General features: G+C 49.2%; 1 protein-coding gene across 3 annotated transcripts; it reads right to left on the reverse strand.

The window, feature by feature from the left end:
• Positions 1 to 166: 166 nt before the first annotated feature.
• On the reverse strand, positions 167 to 17,075 carry kidins220b (kinase D-interacting substrate 220b). 3 transcript variants are annotated; one of them, XM_067241503.1, is made up of 30 exons: positions 16,949 to 17,075; positions 14,621 to 14,782; positions 14,415 to 14,513; positions 14,015 to 14,113; positions 13,464 to 13,562; positions 13,240 to 13,341; positions 13,019 to 13,117; positions 12,644 to 12,841; positions 12,318 to 12,416; positions 12,107 to 12,205; positions 11,898 to 11,996; positions 11,630 to 11,807; positions 11,330 to 11,494; positions 11,008 to 11,187; positions 10,583 to 10,748; positions 10,295 to 10,446; positions 9,468 to 9,757; positions 9,096 to 9,236; positions 8,277 to 8,514; positions 7,971 to 8,059; positions 7,121 to 7,265; positions 6,854 to 7,016; positions 5,962 to 6,140; positions 5,584 to 5,801; positions 4,754 to 4,876; positions 4,235 to 4,264; positions 3,178 to 3,315; positions 2,984 to 3,082; positions 2,648 to 2,872; positions 167 to 2,422 (listed from the first exon to the last, which is right to left on the reverse strand). In XM_067241503.1, exons 2-30 carry the CDS (start codon positions 14,750 to 14,752, stop codon positions 1,229 to 1,231), a joined length of 5,238 nt encoding a protein of 1,745 aa, XP_067097604.1. In that variant the 5' UTR covers positions 14,753 to 14,782; positions 16,949 to 17,075; the 3' UTR covers positions 167 to 1,228. The 3 variants fall into 3 exon arrangements, with proteins under 3 accessions (XP_067097604.1, XP_067097605.1, XP_067097606.1); XM_067241504.1 differs by lacking the exon at positions 4,235 to 4,264; XM_067241505.1 differs by lacking the exons at positions 4,235 to 4,264; positions 4,754 to 4,876.
• Positions 17,076 to 17,492: the final 417 nt, after the last annotated feature.

Raw genomic sequence — 17,492 nt, forward strand, 5'->3', positions numbered from 1 at the left:
GTAGATGGATACTACTACTGTCTTCCGCTGGGAGAGTGTGCCACCTACAGTGCAATGCAGTCAACGCTTACTGTCTTGAGTAGCCTATGTCTCATCTCAGGTACAAAACCTTTTAGGTTCAATAACCTATATAAACCTGTGGACAAAGAAAAGAGGCAGACTTGCATACCGTCATAAACATTTAAAGTTTATTTTTCAGTCACGTTATAGACAAAGTTGTTAGACTTTTATTAACTTCTTTCTTTTTCTTCCACAACTATTTCCAAGTCTGTAACAATACAAACACCACAGTGCATGCAATACAGTTGAGAGCACTCTTCGGACATTTGCACAGGTTCTGAATTTATGCATGCATCCTACACACGTATTCATGCAACACCAAATCTGACTGGCCACAAGTGGTTAGGCAGTTGCAGGCAACAAAAAATACTGTCGACTTGATCTAGTACAGTTGTCATTAACAACTACTACATATACAATACAGTACATTTCACTTCCTAACTGGACATAATCTGTCCGAGCTTCTCTTGGGATGCTCTCCAGATCTAGACACGGTATTACAGCACAGACATTCAGCGTGTACTCAGTATGAAGGCCTCTCCACCTTCAGAGAAGCCCCAGGGTGATACATGTCACAATGGCAGTGCAGGTAAGCTGGCTCTTTCTAAAGAACGTATACAGCAACACAAACAACACAGATCCTACAACACGGTTTGGTTTGTTTGGCTCACTTGTTCGAATACGGAACGATAACAATGACTTCATTACACCGAGATGTGTACTTCTACTGTATTTCAATCGTGATTCCATTGCACCAACTCACAAGCTCACTGCACCACTGTAATTACGCGACCATTTGCTAATATGAACACTGTTTAGACACAGGTTTTTTTTTTCTATTGGCAAGGCAATTAAATGATTAGTTACAGTAAAAGCTACTTATTTTTTTACTTGATGGCAGAATGTCTGAATACAGTATCTGATTAGACACGACAGGACGGCCTCATTTTCAAGGTTTAACGAATCACAAAGCTCGACTACTGTGAAATGCTTCAGCGAGCTGCCCCTACTTGGTGCACACCAAACTTCAGCTCTATCTATTAACCTAACTTCTACCTGAGCATGCAGGAGTCCCACTAGTACAAACTACCACAACACCAAGTGACGGAGTGCTCTCTGTGTTGCTATTCCGGGTCAGGAGTCAGGGCTCCAGGGGCCTGTGAGGGGATCACAGGATGCTCTCACGCTCCTCCCCAAAGGTGACGGTGTCGGAGGACACGGTGCAGATCTCCGGGGGGTCACCGGGGTTCAGCCCCCTCTTCAGGTGCACCACGCGCACATTCTCGTTGTGCGGGCCAGGCTTGGTGTTGGTGGTGGTGGAGGTGGTGGTGATGGCGGTGGTGCTGGAGCCCGGGGAGACGATGACCTCGCTGGTGGAGGAGGAGGTGGGGGTGGAGGTGGTGGTGTTGGAGGTGGAGCCCTCGGTGGGCGGGCGGGGCCGGTTCTGCTGCTGGGTGTTGGTGTTGTTGTTGAGGGTGGTGTTGCTGGGCGTGCGGTTCAGGTTGTAGCTCCTGGAGGAGGAGGGCCAGCTCTCTTCTGGGCTGCTGGCCAGCAGGCTGCACTGGTCCTCAGAGCAGATGGACATGCGGGTGACTGCCGGGTCCTGGAGGCCGCTGAGGCTGCTGGGAAGGCCCCTCTTCCTGGCCACGCTCTCCTCGTCCAGCTCGATCAGATTGGCCCTATCCAGCTGGGACAGGTCCGCCTCCTCGTCCTGCAGCGAGTGATTGGGCGAGCTCTCGTTGGACCTCACCCCCGAGTCAGAGGAGTCCTTCTTGTCCAGCATGGCGTCAGACAGGTAGTCCTTCCCCTTCAGGGCCCCGCCCAGAGCTTTGGGCTCCGCCTTCTTCCCGTCCTTCATCAGAGGGGTGTTGTCAGACTCCTCAGACTCCTCGTCATCGCTGGTCAGCTTCTGGTAGCGCAGCCCACCCGCCGCCTTCATTTTCAGGTCGGCCGCCCCCTGGAAGAGACCCCTCTCAGCGGAGGTCTTGCGCCCCAGGAGGGACTTGGAGGATCCGTGGTCCAGCTTCTCATCCTCCTCCGTGATGGGGTCCAGAGCTTCCACGTTGGAGGCGAAGTCGGTGGCGTCCGCCGCCGGCTTGCCGGCTCCTCTCTTGGTGTAGGGTTTGCGGCTGTCCTGCTCAGCGCCGTCCTTAGCCTTGTCCTCCGAACCGGAGTGCATGAACTGCCCGGGGTGGGGCTGGACAGGCTTCTCTACGCCCACCTCCAGTGTGGCCATCTGGGCGATGTACTCCTGGTAGGCGTTGCGGTACTCGGACTGCTGCTTGTCCGTCAGCTTGCAGATGTCGTTGGACGACTCCTGGGAGTTGAGGCTGGACATGCTGGGGGTGCGGTGGGTGGTGCCCTGGGAAGGAGGAGAGAACATTGATGTCACATTCCATCACATCATATGGTCATGGGAACCTAGAGATAAGAAGAGAGGAGGGGGGAGCTTGGAGCTTTCACCTCCAGGCAAGATAGCTTCATTCAGCATCAAAAGACAACTCCCACCAGAGTCTCCATGTGAGAACAGCATAAGCTTCACTAGGACCCAGGACCCAGGTCCCCTGAGGTCCAGGACGCCACTCACCATCCAGGGGGGGTTGCTGGGGATCCTGGGCTGCTCATCCAAGCCCACGTTGCTCAGCTCCTCGAAGCTCAGGTTGAAGCTGTACATTGGCGAGCCGTCCGGATTGGCCGCTCCGGCGTGGGGCGGGGCTGAGGCACGCCGCATGTTGTCCCCAACGCTGCTGCCCTGCTCACTGTGGGCCTCCTCGTGCAGCATCTGGTTTTCCACGTGACGCATCTCCAGCACCTGGAATACAGAGAGGGGGAGGCAGCACATCTTGAGGTAGCAGCCCAGACCAGGGGCATTTACCCAAATACCCTGAACGACATGGGTAATACAAGACCTGGCCAAACTCACTGTGGCTCTGAAGAGCTGCCAGTCACCAAAGTTCATGTTCATCTCCTTCTTGAGCTCATCGATGTTGCACTGGGTCAGAACTCTGCCATTAACATTAGCCTGAGAAACACACAACACCACAGTCAGACCACCGAGGAATGCTTGTGTGTACGAGGATGTGAGAAGACACACACAAACAAAAGAACTGAGCTCACCTTCTTGATGGTGGCTGTGTACTGTGCCATCATGCTCTGGTCCATGCCCTCGGTGTGTTTGACGCGCTCACACACGCCGTCTGTGTTCATGGAGCTGAGGAGGATGGCCGGGGTGCCAGAGACCACAGACGCAGACCCCTGGGACACACACAACAGACACACGCAAAAAACAGTCACTGACAAGATCCACGTATATAAATTACGATATCATCTACTTCTTCGTGGTTTGGTTTCGAGTTGAAATTCTATTGCTACAAGGTAGAATCTCATGCCGAAACACCCTTCCAACCTGCAAACGTAGTAAGCCACAGCAGAGGGGGAGGGGTGAAAACAACCTACATCAACCATCAGTAGCTGGCGTTGAGGCTGGCATGATGAAGGGAGGAGCTCTACTCTAGGGTGAGGGTGGCACTGAGACAAGCAGTCAGGGAATTAATGGGGGTTGACATGGCCTCAGGGCCCAAGAAAACACTGTCAGAGGATGAGCCAATGAGATTACAGCCATTATCTGAGGGAAATCTGTCACATGGTTTCTCTTTTGTGTATCTGATTCTACTCTTGGAGTTACCACCGAGTAACCCAAGTTAACCAAGAAACCATTACTGGATTGTCATAATACCAGTGGGACCAAAAGCTTGATTTTTATTATGTTATATTAATTATATTTAGCTCCAATCCAAAGGCTTTTGTTTACCAAGTGCAGTGAGAGTGAGTTCAACAACCCTGTGTAATTACTGTAAAGATCTCGGATAAGATTGGAGTGAGTGTGGGTTAGGGAGGAGAAGAGGAGCATGGTAGAAAGATCCAGAGACAAAACAAAACCTTTGAAATGCTCAGAGAGACTAGCGAGTCTCTCGAACGTCTTGCCACGAGCAAATCAAAGCGTTTCACTTCTCCGAGGGCAAGAGGCTAGACAGAGCGCTAGATGTCCCGAGGTGCATGCTGGGATCAGTCAGAACACTTCAGGAAAGAGGAAGGAGGTTGTTAGTTTGATAAAGGGGGGCAGCATGAGGGCCGAGGAGGTAAGCCGGTGTTAGGAGCCCAAAGGGTTCAGTACCTGCTTCTTTTTCAAAGATGGTACCTTAAACTGCTTGGAGAGACAGAGGGAGAGAGAGAAGGAGAGGTGGAGAGAGACAGAAAGATGTGTGAGGGAGAGGTACCCAGGTCTGCATCGAGGCTTTAGGTCCGAGGAGGAGAGAGAACATTAGGGAAACCCACAGATGACCTTTCATGGAGGACAGACACACTGGACAGCACCAATGGTGGACAGAGAAAGAGAGGAAGAAGGCCTTTACTTTGAGGAAAAATAATAATTTGGTTCAATGTTTCTGTGTGTGTGATTGTAATGGGGATGGGATAGGACAAGTGTCAAGGAAATAGAGAGCAGGTGGAGAAGCAGGTTTTGTTCAGGCGGTAACTGAGAGGAGCTCTCAGGATCAACATAGTAGCTCGAATAGCAGAATAACGCTGTTCCTGAAGATATCACAGAAGACCACTTCAATCAAATCAAAGCCAGCGCCATGACAATCTGCCGTGTAAATGCGCTATGTCTACCGCTGACAGTTGTTGTACTTACGAGTCCACCGCTTGGATCCTTGGGGTACCCACTTTTAATGAGTGGGCGAGGAGGTGCATGAGGTGGGTAGGAGCTGCCCACGTACTGGCGTGGCAGCTGGTAAACATGTTGGGGGAAATATGGCTGGGGATGGAGGGAATCCGGGAGAAAAGAACATTTAGGGGGATGAAAAAGAAAGAAAAAAGACATGGCAACCGCTTGAATATGAACATGGTGTGACACAGCGAGGCGGTAGATGAGGGAACATGCCAACAGTCACAGACACTGTCATCACTATCATATCAAGTACACTACCAATGAACGGGACTGCGGCATGTTGTATGCACACGCAAGATTCCACATACAATAGCCATTTGCAAATCAAATACCACATCATATTTCAACAAAGCCATAAAAAAAAACATGAAATCACAAAATGGAAAGCATAACAAACCAAAAGCAACTTGCAAAGAGTAAAACATATTTAGAGAAGGGGGGTAAAAACATGCAAATTATTTTAAGTAATGGGAGGCAAATGTGGGGCAAATGAATCAGAAAGTCTCTGGGTGGCTTCCAGGGGTCATTCAGCATCTCTCACCGAAAGGAGGCCGTCTAAATGCAAACTCTCTTAGAAGACCTAGGTTGGTTTGTTGGTCCAGGAACCAGGGCTTACTTAGAACTCAGGTGCTATGCATGTAGTACAACCAGGGCTTCTGTAGAACCCAGGTTATAGATATGTAGAACTGTAGGGTTAGGGTTGCTAGGTGCTGTATGTAGTACAGTAGGGTTAGGGTTGTTAGGTAGCCTACTGTTTGTGGTACTATAGGTTCTGTGTCGTCAGAAGGACTCACCCGGTTGTAGAAGGGGTGCTGGGGCCCCGCCATGCCGCTGTAGTAGCTGCTGTGGGGCTGGGGGGACATGACCCCTGAGGGGTTGAAGGAGGGCGAGGGCGAGATGGCGGAGGACTGCTGGCTGTAGACGGAGGTGGGGCGGGGGGCCACCTCCTGCAGGGGCAGCGTGGGGTAGGTCACCGCTCCCAGGTTTATCTGCTCCCTGGCGGCTCGCACATCTGCCGGAGAGAAGGACGCAAACACACGCCACACCCGGTTACATACTGGGTGAAGTACCCGTGTAGCAGAGGGATCCACGTAGGGGGAGGATCTTATGGGTTGGGAGCATCGTCATGGTCACGGTTGCAAGCTGAGGTGCGTGTGATCCAGTGTTCGGACCTGCGATGATCTCCCGGAGTTTGGGGTCCAGGTTGACGGTGCAGGGGAGGAAGGTCTTGATGTCGCGGGCGGCCAGGACCGGAGTACGGGATGAGATGAAGACCTCGAAGCTGCGGACGTCGCCGTCGATCTCCAGGAGGGGCTCCACGTCTTTGGTGGTGGGGATGTTCTTAGAGATCCTGAAGGCCCAGAACACAGGAACATGCACTGACTTCACTTCACTGATGTGTTTGAAGAAGACTTCAGGCTCACGGCAAAATGTAAAAGGTTATTAGGTTTAATGAATGTTATCACCCACAAAGCTATTTCAGAGATTTTTGGAGAAAGGTAGTTCAACAAAAGGGGGAAATACTTTTCCATGTGCTTAACTGTCATGGATGAGAGCATACTGTCCATTGTGCAAGGGCACAGCCATGATCACATTTAAATAACTGCTTTTGAAAACGTTCTTCACGTGCAAAAAATTACCAAAAGGCCTTTAAGGGAACAATGCTCTTTGTCTGAAAAGTAATTGCAATGACATTACAATAATACAACCAATTCAACAGGATTCTAATGTTTCAACGTATTAAAGTAATCCTTACAGCCCAGCGAGAAATCTCCCACCTTCATCTCTTCAGACCCCCGTAAATCTCTTCAAATAACTTTCAACCATTACACTTTTCCGACCTCGTTAGTGGAACACAATTCAAACGAGAATCACCTCTCAGTGGATTTGTTCAAGAAAAGTGGTTTGGAAGCCAATTACAGTCCTTTCATTCTTTAATAAAGACTTTTCCATCACAGCGGTCTCACACTTGTACCAGCTGGAGTGCTGCAGCGTGACATGGGTTTCCTCCTTGTTTGAGGGAGTGTTATCTCTGGAGCGGGGTCTAGTTTTAAGGAGTCCTACCTCTCATATATGGTCTTGAGCGTGGCCTGGTCTGGAATGCCGTCGGTCTCCTCCAGTAGGAGGATGAGCCAGGAGGTCCTGTATGGCCACTGCTCGGTCAGGTTGATCCATGACGCCAGCCGGTCCCAGTTAAAGTTGATCTGATTGGCCCTCAGCAGACGACCTGTTTGGAATTTGACCAATGACATGCCATGTGTGAGTCTGGGCAATCGTATTTCTTCAGCATCTGTCAGTTTACAATGTCATGTGTGTGTGACACTTTGTCACCTGTGACGGAGACGATGTTCAGCAGCCTTCTCATTGTCTGGGGGCTGATGTCACTGAACCAGTCCTCAGTCACCAACAGTTTGGTCAGGTCAAACGACATCTGACGAGTCACCGTCCTCTGCATCTGCCTGCGTCTGTAGGTATCCTACACACATGTGACAGAAGGCATGTGAGTCTGTGCCTGCGTGTGTGTGGGTGAATGACACTACAGCAGAACTGAACATCACTCTGTCGAAACACAGTTGTGAAAATGTCACATGTTGTATTGCAGAACTGTTTGTGTGGCATGTGTATGTGTCTGACTGTGTCCTCAGAATTAATTGACCATTAGGTGGTAACTTGAATCCAAAATAAATATGTTTTCTTATGGAATCAATGTTAAAAAATAACCAGTTGGCCTTATGCATGTGTGTAATCTAATGTTAAATTATTCCAAATGAACAATTCTGTGTCTAGAAACTGGCGTGCTACTGACTTGTGAACCTAACTGTCACAAGCTCTTAACCCATTTGTCTATTTCATTAGTTTATTCATCATCATATTGTGTCCAGCCACTGCACTTATTTTGACTTTAATCCAATGAGCCATAATTCAATCTAAAGTCTATCTCTCCCCCTTGATAGAGTAGACCCCATGACCTGCAGTTTGGTTTCCAGCTATGTGTCACACACGTACGATTTATAGTATTAATACCCCGACCTTAACCGTAACCCCCAAACTGCTCCTGCCACCATGATCACAGCCAGGTGCTGTGTATGAGAACATCAGGTGCTGTGCATGAGAACATCAGCCACAATTCTCCTAACTCATTTGCTTTGAGAAACACACACACATACTCCTGTGCTCTTACCCTGCGATTCAGAGCGGTCTTGCTGCCGAACTTGGTCATTTCTCCCAGACTATGCTGGGATAACTTCCTGTCCAGCTCCTCATGCCAGCCTGCAGATGAAGGGAGACAAGACCAAGGATGAGGACCCAGGACAGGGTACACTATAAACCTCATCACCGTACAGCCGGCTTCCACTTACATGTCTGTGTCAGTCATCCCGTCAGACAGTCAATCTGTCTGCCTGTGTAATTGTCCGTCAGTCATTCTGTCAGTAACATAGTCAGTCAGTCAGTCTGTCCGTCTGTCTGTCGGCGTCTCCATGGTTACCGTCGGCGTTGTTGGCGTCTCCGTTGGCGGGGGCGGCGGCGCACATCTTCCTGGCGCTGCTGAGGCCCCTGCTGTTCAGGAAGACGGGCAGGTGGACGATGTTCCTCATGTAGTCGTGGCCGTTGATGTTGGAGTCACGCAGCACGCTGTTCAGGTTCTGGTTGATGGCCTTGATGATGATGTGGGGGTCGCTGGCAAAGATGGAGATGAAGGGGCCCTTGGAGAAGAGGACCCTCACCTGTGTGTGTGTGTGTGTGTTATGTGGCCGTGTGTGTAGGTGTGTGTGTGGTGGGGAAAAACACAGGCATGAGAACGTAGCAGAAGCTAGGAAGCAGCATTGTACATATCTAGACCTGACAAGAAGCATGTGATTCAGATGTGATCCTGTTTTCCCCCCTCTGATAACTTGCATGTTGTTGCAGTAACTATCTAACTATCTAAAGCTGAACATCTCAACGTACAAGAGATCTACTTTTCTGGAGCCCAAGATAAGTGATTTCATGTTTACTGTTCCTAATGTTCCAAGAGACGTCATTGTGCCCCTGACAAGGGCACCTTTCACTGTCAGGCTATTCTCTCCTCGAGACTAAAGATTGCATTTGTGAGCAAGCAGCAGCCCATTCCTTATAACTTAATTCATTTAAAGTCAATCACTTTCAATCACTTCTGTGAACATATCATGAAACCCCCTAGAGTCTTTGTGAGTGATCCCCTTGTCCTTTATATAATGTGTTTTTGTAAAGTGTTCGGGAGAAAGATGACAGGTGGTGCCTGTGTGTGTGTGTGTGTGTGTGTGTGTGTGTGTGCATCCCGTCTCACCGTATCCAGCATCTGGAGGACCTTGTCCTGCTCGCAGGAGTCCAGGCCATCGATGATGACCGCCAGGCGAGTCTGGTTCTGGGTGAAGCCGTCGATGGACTTGGCCATCCTCGCCATCAGCTCCACCTCGTTCTTCAGCACCTGGGCGGAGAAAAGAGGGGATCCGATATGACGTGAGGTCCCATCTCCTGTCATACTGCATTTCCTGTCATATCGTATCTCCTGTCATGTGGTATCTCCTGTCATGTGGTATCTCCTGTCATATCGTATCTCCTGTCATGTGGTATCTCCTGTCATGTGGTATCTCCTGTCAGGTTGTATCTCCTAGCATGTTGTATCTCCTACGGTTCGTTGTGTATCGTATCTCCTCACCTTCATGAAACCTTCACTCTTCAGCTTGTGCATCTTGTTGGCGGCGCTGTGCAGCCTCTTCCTCTGGGAGTTGAGCACCGAGTCCGTCACCTGCCACCAGGTGCGGCAGTTGAGCAGCAGTGCCAGCCCCACCACGCTCGCCATGGCGATGAGCACAGCGTTCACCGTCTGGTTGGCGCCGTCCACCTTGAACACGGCCAGCAGGGCCATGCCGGTGATCAGGCAGGACAGGATGAAGAGGAAGATGATGAAGGACGGGATGCAGCACGTCTTCTTCCACTTCTTCTTCCCTGCGGAGGAGAGGAAGAGTGTTTTTACCAGCCTCCTTCATTCACACCGTCCACCTAACCCCTCATTAGCTTGTAGCTCTGCTAGATTTAGATTCCCAATTGCACTGTCCTTACATTTACATTTAGTCATTTAGCAGATGCTCTTATCCAGAGCGACTTACAGTAAGTACAGGGACATTCCCCCGAGGCAAGTAGGATGAAGTGCCTTGCCCAAGGACACAACGTCAGTTGGCATGACTGGGAATCGAACTGGCAACCTTCGGATTACTAGTCCGACTCCCTCACCGCTCAGCCACCTGACTCCCTCCTGACGTCCTTGGTTAGCTTTAAGGTTTCATATTAGCATTTTCCTTTCAGCCTAATTAGCATTTTCCCTACACGAATGTATGTTTTGAACCTCAGCAAAGCCTCTGCGTGCTGGGATTAGACCAAAGCAAAAGCAACAGCTTCACATATAGTGTAGTCTAAGACAGTGGAGTATGTGGGACAGTAGAGACGACATGCTTTCCATGTGGTACGTCCCTGTACTGCTGTTACCTTGTGTCTCCTCGGTCTTGAAGACCCTGAAGAGCCTGGTGGCCATGAAGCCAAACTCCCTCTCACAGGCGTCCGAGAGCGTGGCAATCATCTCCGCCATGGACGTCTCCCCTCCCACGCTGGACAGACGGTTGTAGTCTGTGAACAGGAACCTGCGGGTGGATCGGAGAAGTCGTACTTCAATATAAATGTTTACCAGCTGAGGGATCGTTGGTAAATCCTTGGCTGTTTTGGTTGGGGATGTGCTAGGTAGGTCAAGGGTTATTTGGGAGTGGCAGGTGGTTTTACCTGACGGGCAGGGCGCGAGTGGTCTGCTCGGGCAGGTCCGGGGGGTTGACGAACATCAGCTTGAGAAGCAGCTCAAGATAGCCGATGTGGCGTGCCAGCCGGGTGCTGATCACCCACACCCAGTTCCAGCTCTCGCCCTCGCGACGCCCGCCGAAGTAGACCACCACTGCACATAAACGTCTTCTGGTTAGAGTCAGTGTCACCGATGAACGAATTGTACTACTGTCAGTGCTACAACACTATGTCTTTACAAATATTGTGTTGTTGTATTAGTCAGTCGTAATGATTGATTATAATCACGCTTTTTTGTTTCTAGCGCAAAGAATAATTTTTGGTGTTATATCGCCCTCTACAGTACAGTTGTGGAACATGCTCTAAACCCAGACAGAGCAGGGGAGACATAGAGCACATAGGGCTAGTCTCACCAAAGAAGACGTAAAGCAGAGCCAAGAGGCTGAGGGACACAGCCATGGCCAGCTTGGGGTCTACGCTGAAGCCCAGGGCCAGAGCAACACTGCCACACAGCAGCAGAGACAGGAACACCACCAGCCAGGAGAACTGGAACAGTGGCTCCACCTGCTGCCCAGCAAAGGTCTTCATCTCATCTGAGAGGACACAAAACGGGTCCACGTGTCAGCAAACGGGTCCCCAAACGGGTCCACGTGTCAGCACATTTGCATGTAGATATATAATCATGTCCTTCAACTGTCAGTCACAGGACGACATGTTATTGGTTGTCTGTCTCACCCTCCAGTTTCTTGAGCAGGAAGGACTTGCCACTGCCCCACTGGGCGTACAGGCCCACGCAGATGGGAGGCTGCATGGTGGGCTCACTCAAGATGTCTGCCAGGGCGCTGCTGTACAGGTCGTACCCTAGCATGTCCCCATCAGACTCCGTAGGGGACAGGTGGCCTGAGACACAAACACACACAGATGGGGAGGGGTTAGGAAACACGTAGAGGGATGAAGCCAGAGATACTTCCTCAACCATGGTTAAAGGTTCCTGTTTAGAGTATGTGAGCTCTAGGAGAACCAAGGACCACTTACGAGCTCCAAAGATCTGGGTGAGGATGCTCTTCTGGTGGCTGCAGTCGATGTTGTACGGCGTCTCGCCGGCCTTGTTGGGCCGGTACAGCAGGCGGCCATCTTTAGGGTTACGAAGGAGGAGCTCCGCCAGCCTCCGGCTCCGCCCACGGATGGCGATGTGGAGAGGCGTGTCTCCTCGCTGGAAAACAGACGGAGGAATCATTTCCCTACTTAATTCCCACCTATTCATTTACGATCACGTCATCTATGTAAATATATCAATACATACCTTATCAACTGCAGACACCTTGGCCCCCTTGTCCAGCAGCAGCTCCACTATGTCGATATTCCTCATCTTGGTGGCTTTAATCAGAGGAGTCTCTGCATCCTAAAAGGAAGACACACAGTTCAGTCTGGGAAAAGAACCGGGTGCAGCAGAGGCTGATGTTTGACTGGTGTTGTGACAGCTTGCGTGCTCGGACCCGTGTCTTCCGTTACCTTGGTGCAGGTCTCTGTGTCTGGGTTACACTGCAGGATATCCCTCACCATGGTGGCGTTGCCCTTCTCCACCGCCCAGTACAGGGCTGTCTTGCTCTCCTGCGGGAGAGAGCTTGGTTTGAGGCAGGGGCGTGCGCAGTGCCTGACGATACGATGCATTTAGCAGTGCTTATGGGGACAGAGGTTTCCGAGGGTGATGTCGCGCCCTTACCTGTCCTCTGATGTCGATGTCAGCGTATTTGTGGAGCAGGGCTCTCACTATCTCTACATGGCCTCCTCTCACGGCACCGATCAGCACTGTGTCTCCACTCTAGACACACAAGGAATGGCAACAAAGCACACAGGATGAAACCCACATATTTGTGTGTGTGTTTTAGCATGCGCGTGTGTGTTGTGCATTTGGCATGTGTGTGTGTGTGTTTGTGCGTGTGCACGTGCGCTTGTGATGTGTGTGCGTTGTGCCTATGTCTGTGTGTTGTGCCTATGTGAGTGTGTGTGTGTACATGTGCCTGTGTGTGTGTGTGTGTGTGTGCCCACCCTGTCCGGGATGTTGACGTAGGTGCCTGCGTCCAGCAGGTCCTGCACGATCTCCGTGTAGCCCTCTTTAGCAGCGATCATCAGGGCCGTGTTGCCGTCCTTGTCGGTCATGTTGACGTTGGGGTTCCTCTTCAGAAGCTCCTTCACCACCTCGGTGAAGCCCCCCTTCACCGCCACGATCAGAGCCGTCATGGAGTTCTACAGTGGGAACCGAGGAGGAGGAGGGGGAAAAGGAATAGCAGGCACAAAGGAGAGGGATGGTCAAGAACATGAGAGAGGGAGGGAAAGAGATATACACTAAGTACAGAATACAAACTGTACTTAAATTCCCAGAGGGAGTTCGAGTTGCTGAAAGTCTATGTGGTGATGACATACCGCCCCCTCCTGGTCAACATCCGCTCCGTTCTCCAGCAGGTGCATCACACACTCAAAGTGGCCCTTCCTGGCAGCCCAGATCAGTGGAGTGGTGCCATACTGAGAGAGAAACACACACACAGCGTTATCCACACTGGCACCGCATGACAACTACCAGGTTAAGGCCAAACTGGCAGCAGCAGGCCCTGCCAGCTGCCTCCTCCCCCAGACCCCTGGCTCACCTTGTCAGAGCAGTTAACCTTGGCACCGTTCTCCAGGAGTAGCTTGACGATCTCCGCGTGCCCCCTGCCCGCTGCCCAGATGATGGGGTAGACGCTGTATTGCTGAGGAGATCATGAAAAGATGTCCAGTGGACGCATTAAACAGGAACTTGGTATATGCTGTTTCCATACTTCACTCTACATGCATGAAGGTACTAGATATTCTAACTGTTGGTGTCACCCACCTGCCCTGTAGTGTTGGGGTTGGCTCCGTTGTCAAGGAGAACTTGGGTCACCTCTCTTTGGCCCTTGTAGGCAGCCCACATGAGAGCAGTCCATCCTCCCTGCAGAGAACCAAGTACATACACTGGGAGTCAGGTGGCTGAGCGGTGAGGGAATCGGGCTAGTAATCCGAAGGTTGCCAGTTTGATTCCTGGTCATGCCAACTGACGTTGTGTCCTTGGGCAAGGCACTTCACCCTACTTGCCTCGGGGGAATGTCCCTGTACTTACTGTAAGTCGCTCTGGATAAGAGCGTCTGCCAAATGACTAAATGTAAATGTAATGCACACAACCTGACACATCTTTTATAGAAAGCCTATGATGGTTTTCTGAAAACTATATTTCTAATGTGCCAGCATAAAAAACAATTGTAATCTATGCTAAATATGATAAAGAAAGAATACCACATGCCAAGAAAAACCATGATATGCTTCATATGATCAGTTACTAAACCAGTTCTTACTAATCAACATTCTTATCATGGTTGTAGAGACTAGAACAGTGCTCAGTCTCACCATGTCCCTGTGCTCTATGTAGGCACTGTTGTCCAACAATTCCTGCACCACCTCCACATGGCCCTCCTTGGCAGCAGAGATCAGAGCCGACCAGCAGTCCTGCGGGAGGGGGGTTGGGGTGGGGGCGGGGGGCGTGGAGAGAGGAGAATGCACCATCACCATGAAGATCCATTGAAAGCCCACCACCATTATCACAGTAACCTTGGCGGTCTCCAGGGAAATTCTTCCACAAAACCTCCATTATGTACTAAGGGCACTCACAAGGCCTTTAGGCATACTGGTAGAGAGATAGAGAGGGAGAAAGAGAGAGAAACATAAAGAAAGATTGAGAAAGAGGAAGAGAGAGAAACAGAGATAGAGAGAAAAAAGAGAGAGTGTACAGAGCTTAAGCTGTTCTCACCACATCATCCAGATTGACGTTGGCCCCTCTACGAATGAGCTCCTGTACTATCTCCAGACTGCCTTGCTCTGAGGCCAGCATCAGGGGAGTCTGGCCATTCTGGTAGATGGGGATAGAGGAACATATATTAACATTAGCTTCTACTAACCCGACACAGTGAAACATATACAGGCCAAATCTGTAGAATCCACATGAAGAACACTCACGTCACTCCTGCCATCAACCTCCCTGAACTTGTCCAGGTGGACCTTGAGAGCGTTCAGGTTCTCGTCCTCCACGTAGCTGAAGAGGTTCTGGATGGCCAGGGTAGTCATCTTGATGGAGGTGGTGGTGTCCATGGCTGCAGCTGCTCCTTAACACCACCGAACCTAGAGATGGATGGACAGACGGCAGGGTTTCCCGCAGAAAAAACGTTAGTTGAGGTGGTAGGGTGGGGTTTGCTGTCAGACCGGGGGGGGAGACTGGCGTTGGTCACGGTTTGGAATGGAAGGGAGAAAACAGGGCAACGGCGGATATCGCTATAAAAATTAAAACAGCGTAGTTGACAACGTAGTTAAGGCAGGAGACGTGTGTTGCTTAGGCGGACGCCTTAAAAGTGCTGCGGGAAACCCTGGACGGACAGACAGAGAGAGGGGGGGGGGGGGGGGTTAAGACTTTAGTTTCAGTAAATCCCTCTGGTACAGTGGGTCCCTTCAGTGTCCAGTTTTTGCTTAACAGGCTTCTAGGGTCCACTAACCGTACGGCGCCTTGCATGCCACTGACATACAGTAATAGCATCTGCTACATCAAACAAACTTCGGAGACTAAATTAGATGTGAAACCGCCAGTGAAATGGCAGTAAGAGTGTGTAATGAGCCTGCCAGCCGGGTTGCCAGCCAGCAGCACTGTACATCTTTAATAAACCAAGCCTCTAAGAGAACTCATTTCACCAAGGCATGAATCTCATGACTTAAGTCTGAGCAACCGCTGAAATACCCCCAACCCCACCCCTTCTGGGACTTCCAGAGTTATGGCTGTGTCCTCCAAATGTCAGAAAAGATTGTTACAGGCTAGGCCTATGCTAACACAGCCGGATAGGCCAACAGCGAGGTGACCCACTAGCAGTCTGCCATAGTTAGATAACTTTGTTCCGTTATCATCAAAAACATTTCATCTTATTTTTATGTCCGGATGTCGAATTGAAGTTCACCATGTAAGGGAAGAGCACACACGGGTAGTCCGGACAGCTACTGTGTTGCAGTGTTGGTTACATGAAAATAAAGCGTGAATTGTTTTGGTAAACACCACTGTATTTCATCACATACAAACATTGTATGGACTTTATTGCATACAGTAGATCATGCAAGTTATTCCTTTGACATATGTACAACAACACATACAGTCTACATTATTCATCAGTCTATCTGTCATAATGAGCTACAGTTTCCCACCAGTATATTTACCATATACAAACTAAATCCACCCAAAGCACATGGTATGATGAGTATAGCACACTGTCGTTTCAGTCACCAAGATGGGTACTGTCCCAATAATTCAAGCCACTATGCTTCAAAAACAAGAGCCCCTGGCTTCAGACACTGAAGAGCAATAAATAGACCGGTCCAGTCAGACGTCAACACACACTGACAAGCATTCCATCTCTGGAGGACAAACCGTACAGCATTCCATTACACAGCCTGCTGCAATTTTAACAGCTGACAGCCACAAAGAGAAAATGGTGGCAAGTAGGTAGACATCAAAACACATCGCCGTGCGCCGCTTAGTAACACACACAACGGCTCATTTGACATTTGGACACAATCTCATCTAGAATGGTAATATGGTGGTCTTGTTTGTTAGGATATTATTTGCTCTAGATACCGTACGGTAGGCTATTAAGCCTACGTATCTCCACAGTAATCTTGTTTCTCATCTCTGTTCGTCATGAACTATGCATGAAGCAGGTACCACTCATCTTCTTTACCTCATTTTCAGATCAGGCTAACATCACTGAACACCTGAACTAAGTCAATACCTAGTTGTTTATAATAATGTTATGAACATATTTAGTTTTTTGTTGTCCCATCCCTGTGGATAGAGCATCGATGGAATTAAATCCGAAGAACGTTATTGTCGTATTCATTTATTATTTTGCAGTTATTCATATCGCATTGAATTATTTTTTTCTGGTTTACCCCTTATAAGGCTATTTCGTCTGTTGGTAATTGGCTAATTACTGTGGATTCATTCAAGCCATAGAACCCGTTACCAGCAAGTGTGCGCGATTTTATTCCACTCTAAACACGCAAAGCTGGAGGAAAATCCAACATGTTATTGGCGAATATTTCATAGTTACAGTACATAGTAAAAGATCATACAAAAAAGTTTGATATGACAAAGATGCCCTTCAACTGTGCTTAATTGTGGCCTTGCTACAATATTATACCCAGCGAAACAGATATCGCGAGCTGTCAGTCAAGCATCGATCTCATGGGTGGACAATCATAAATACCGATGTACATTGAAACATGATGAACATTTAATTACTGTCTTACCTTTCCAATGACAAATGAATAGAAATGAGTTGCTCTTGTGAGTCTTCGGCTGTGTAGTACGTCGGTATATTTTTTATCAACCGCCGAATGAAAGCCTATTCCCCATCCTCGACAACAGCCATTTTAGTGGACCAGAAAAATAAAGTAGCAGCTTCCTCCCTGTCAGTCAAGCTCCTCCTCCCCGCCCACAATCCGTGACGTGATCATCTCGAGTTAAGATATATATTTAGATTTATAGTAGGTATAGAATAGTATACCATTTATAGTATAGTATTTATAGTAGGCCTATTGTAGTAGTTTAGTTTCCCAATGCATATTCGATTGACAATCAGAATGAATTCGTTGTTGTTCATTACGTTTTTAGTTCAAAAAAGCAAATAATTTCACACTCTAGAACATGTCGTAAAACTATTACCATTGTCTAGATGAATGCCGTTTTATGAGTTAAGGCTTATGCTGGGCCAAAGTCCAACCGTTTATGAGGAGAGTAGAGGGCAGGTGCAGAGTTGTTTTTCTACAACAGGGTTGGACTGTTCACACGGTA

This window comes from Osmerus mordax, chromosome 8, assembly GCF_038355195.1.
Source record: "Osmerus mordax isolate fOsmMor3 chromosome 8, fOsmMor3.pri, whole genome shotgun sequence".
In the NCBI taxonomy this organism is placed as follows: domain Eukaryota; kingdom Metazoa; phylum Chordata; class Actinopteri; order Osmeriformes; family Osmeridae; genus Osmerus; species Osmerus mordax.

What these genes read in the sequence shown, in the direction of transcription:
- kidins220b (XM_067241503.1), bottom strand. Translation starts at nt 14,752, where the DNA reads ATGGACACCACCACCTCCATCAAGATGACTACCCTGGCCATCCAGAAC. An exon ending in AGACGCCAACAACGCCGACG is followed by an intron (nt 8,060 to 8,276) that starts GTAACCATGGAG and finishes CTTCATCTGCAG; the next exon opens with GCTGGCATGAGGAGCTGGAC. An exon ending in GGCAGCTCTTCAGAGCCACA is followed by an intron (nt 2,873 to 2,983) that starts GTGAGTTTGGCC and finishes TCTGTATTCCAG; the next exon opens with GTGCTGGAGATGCGTCACGT.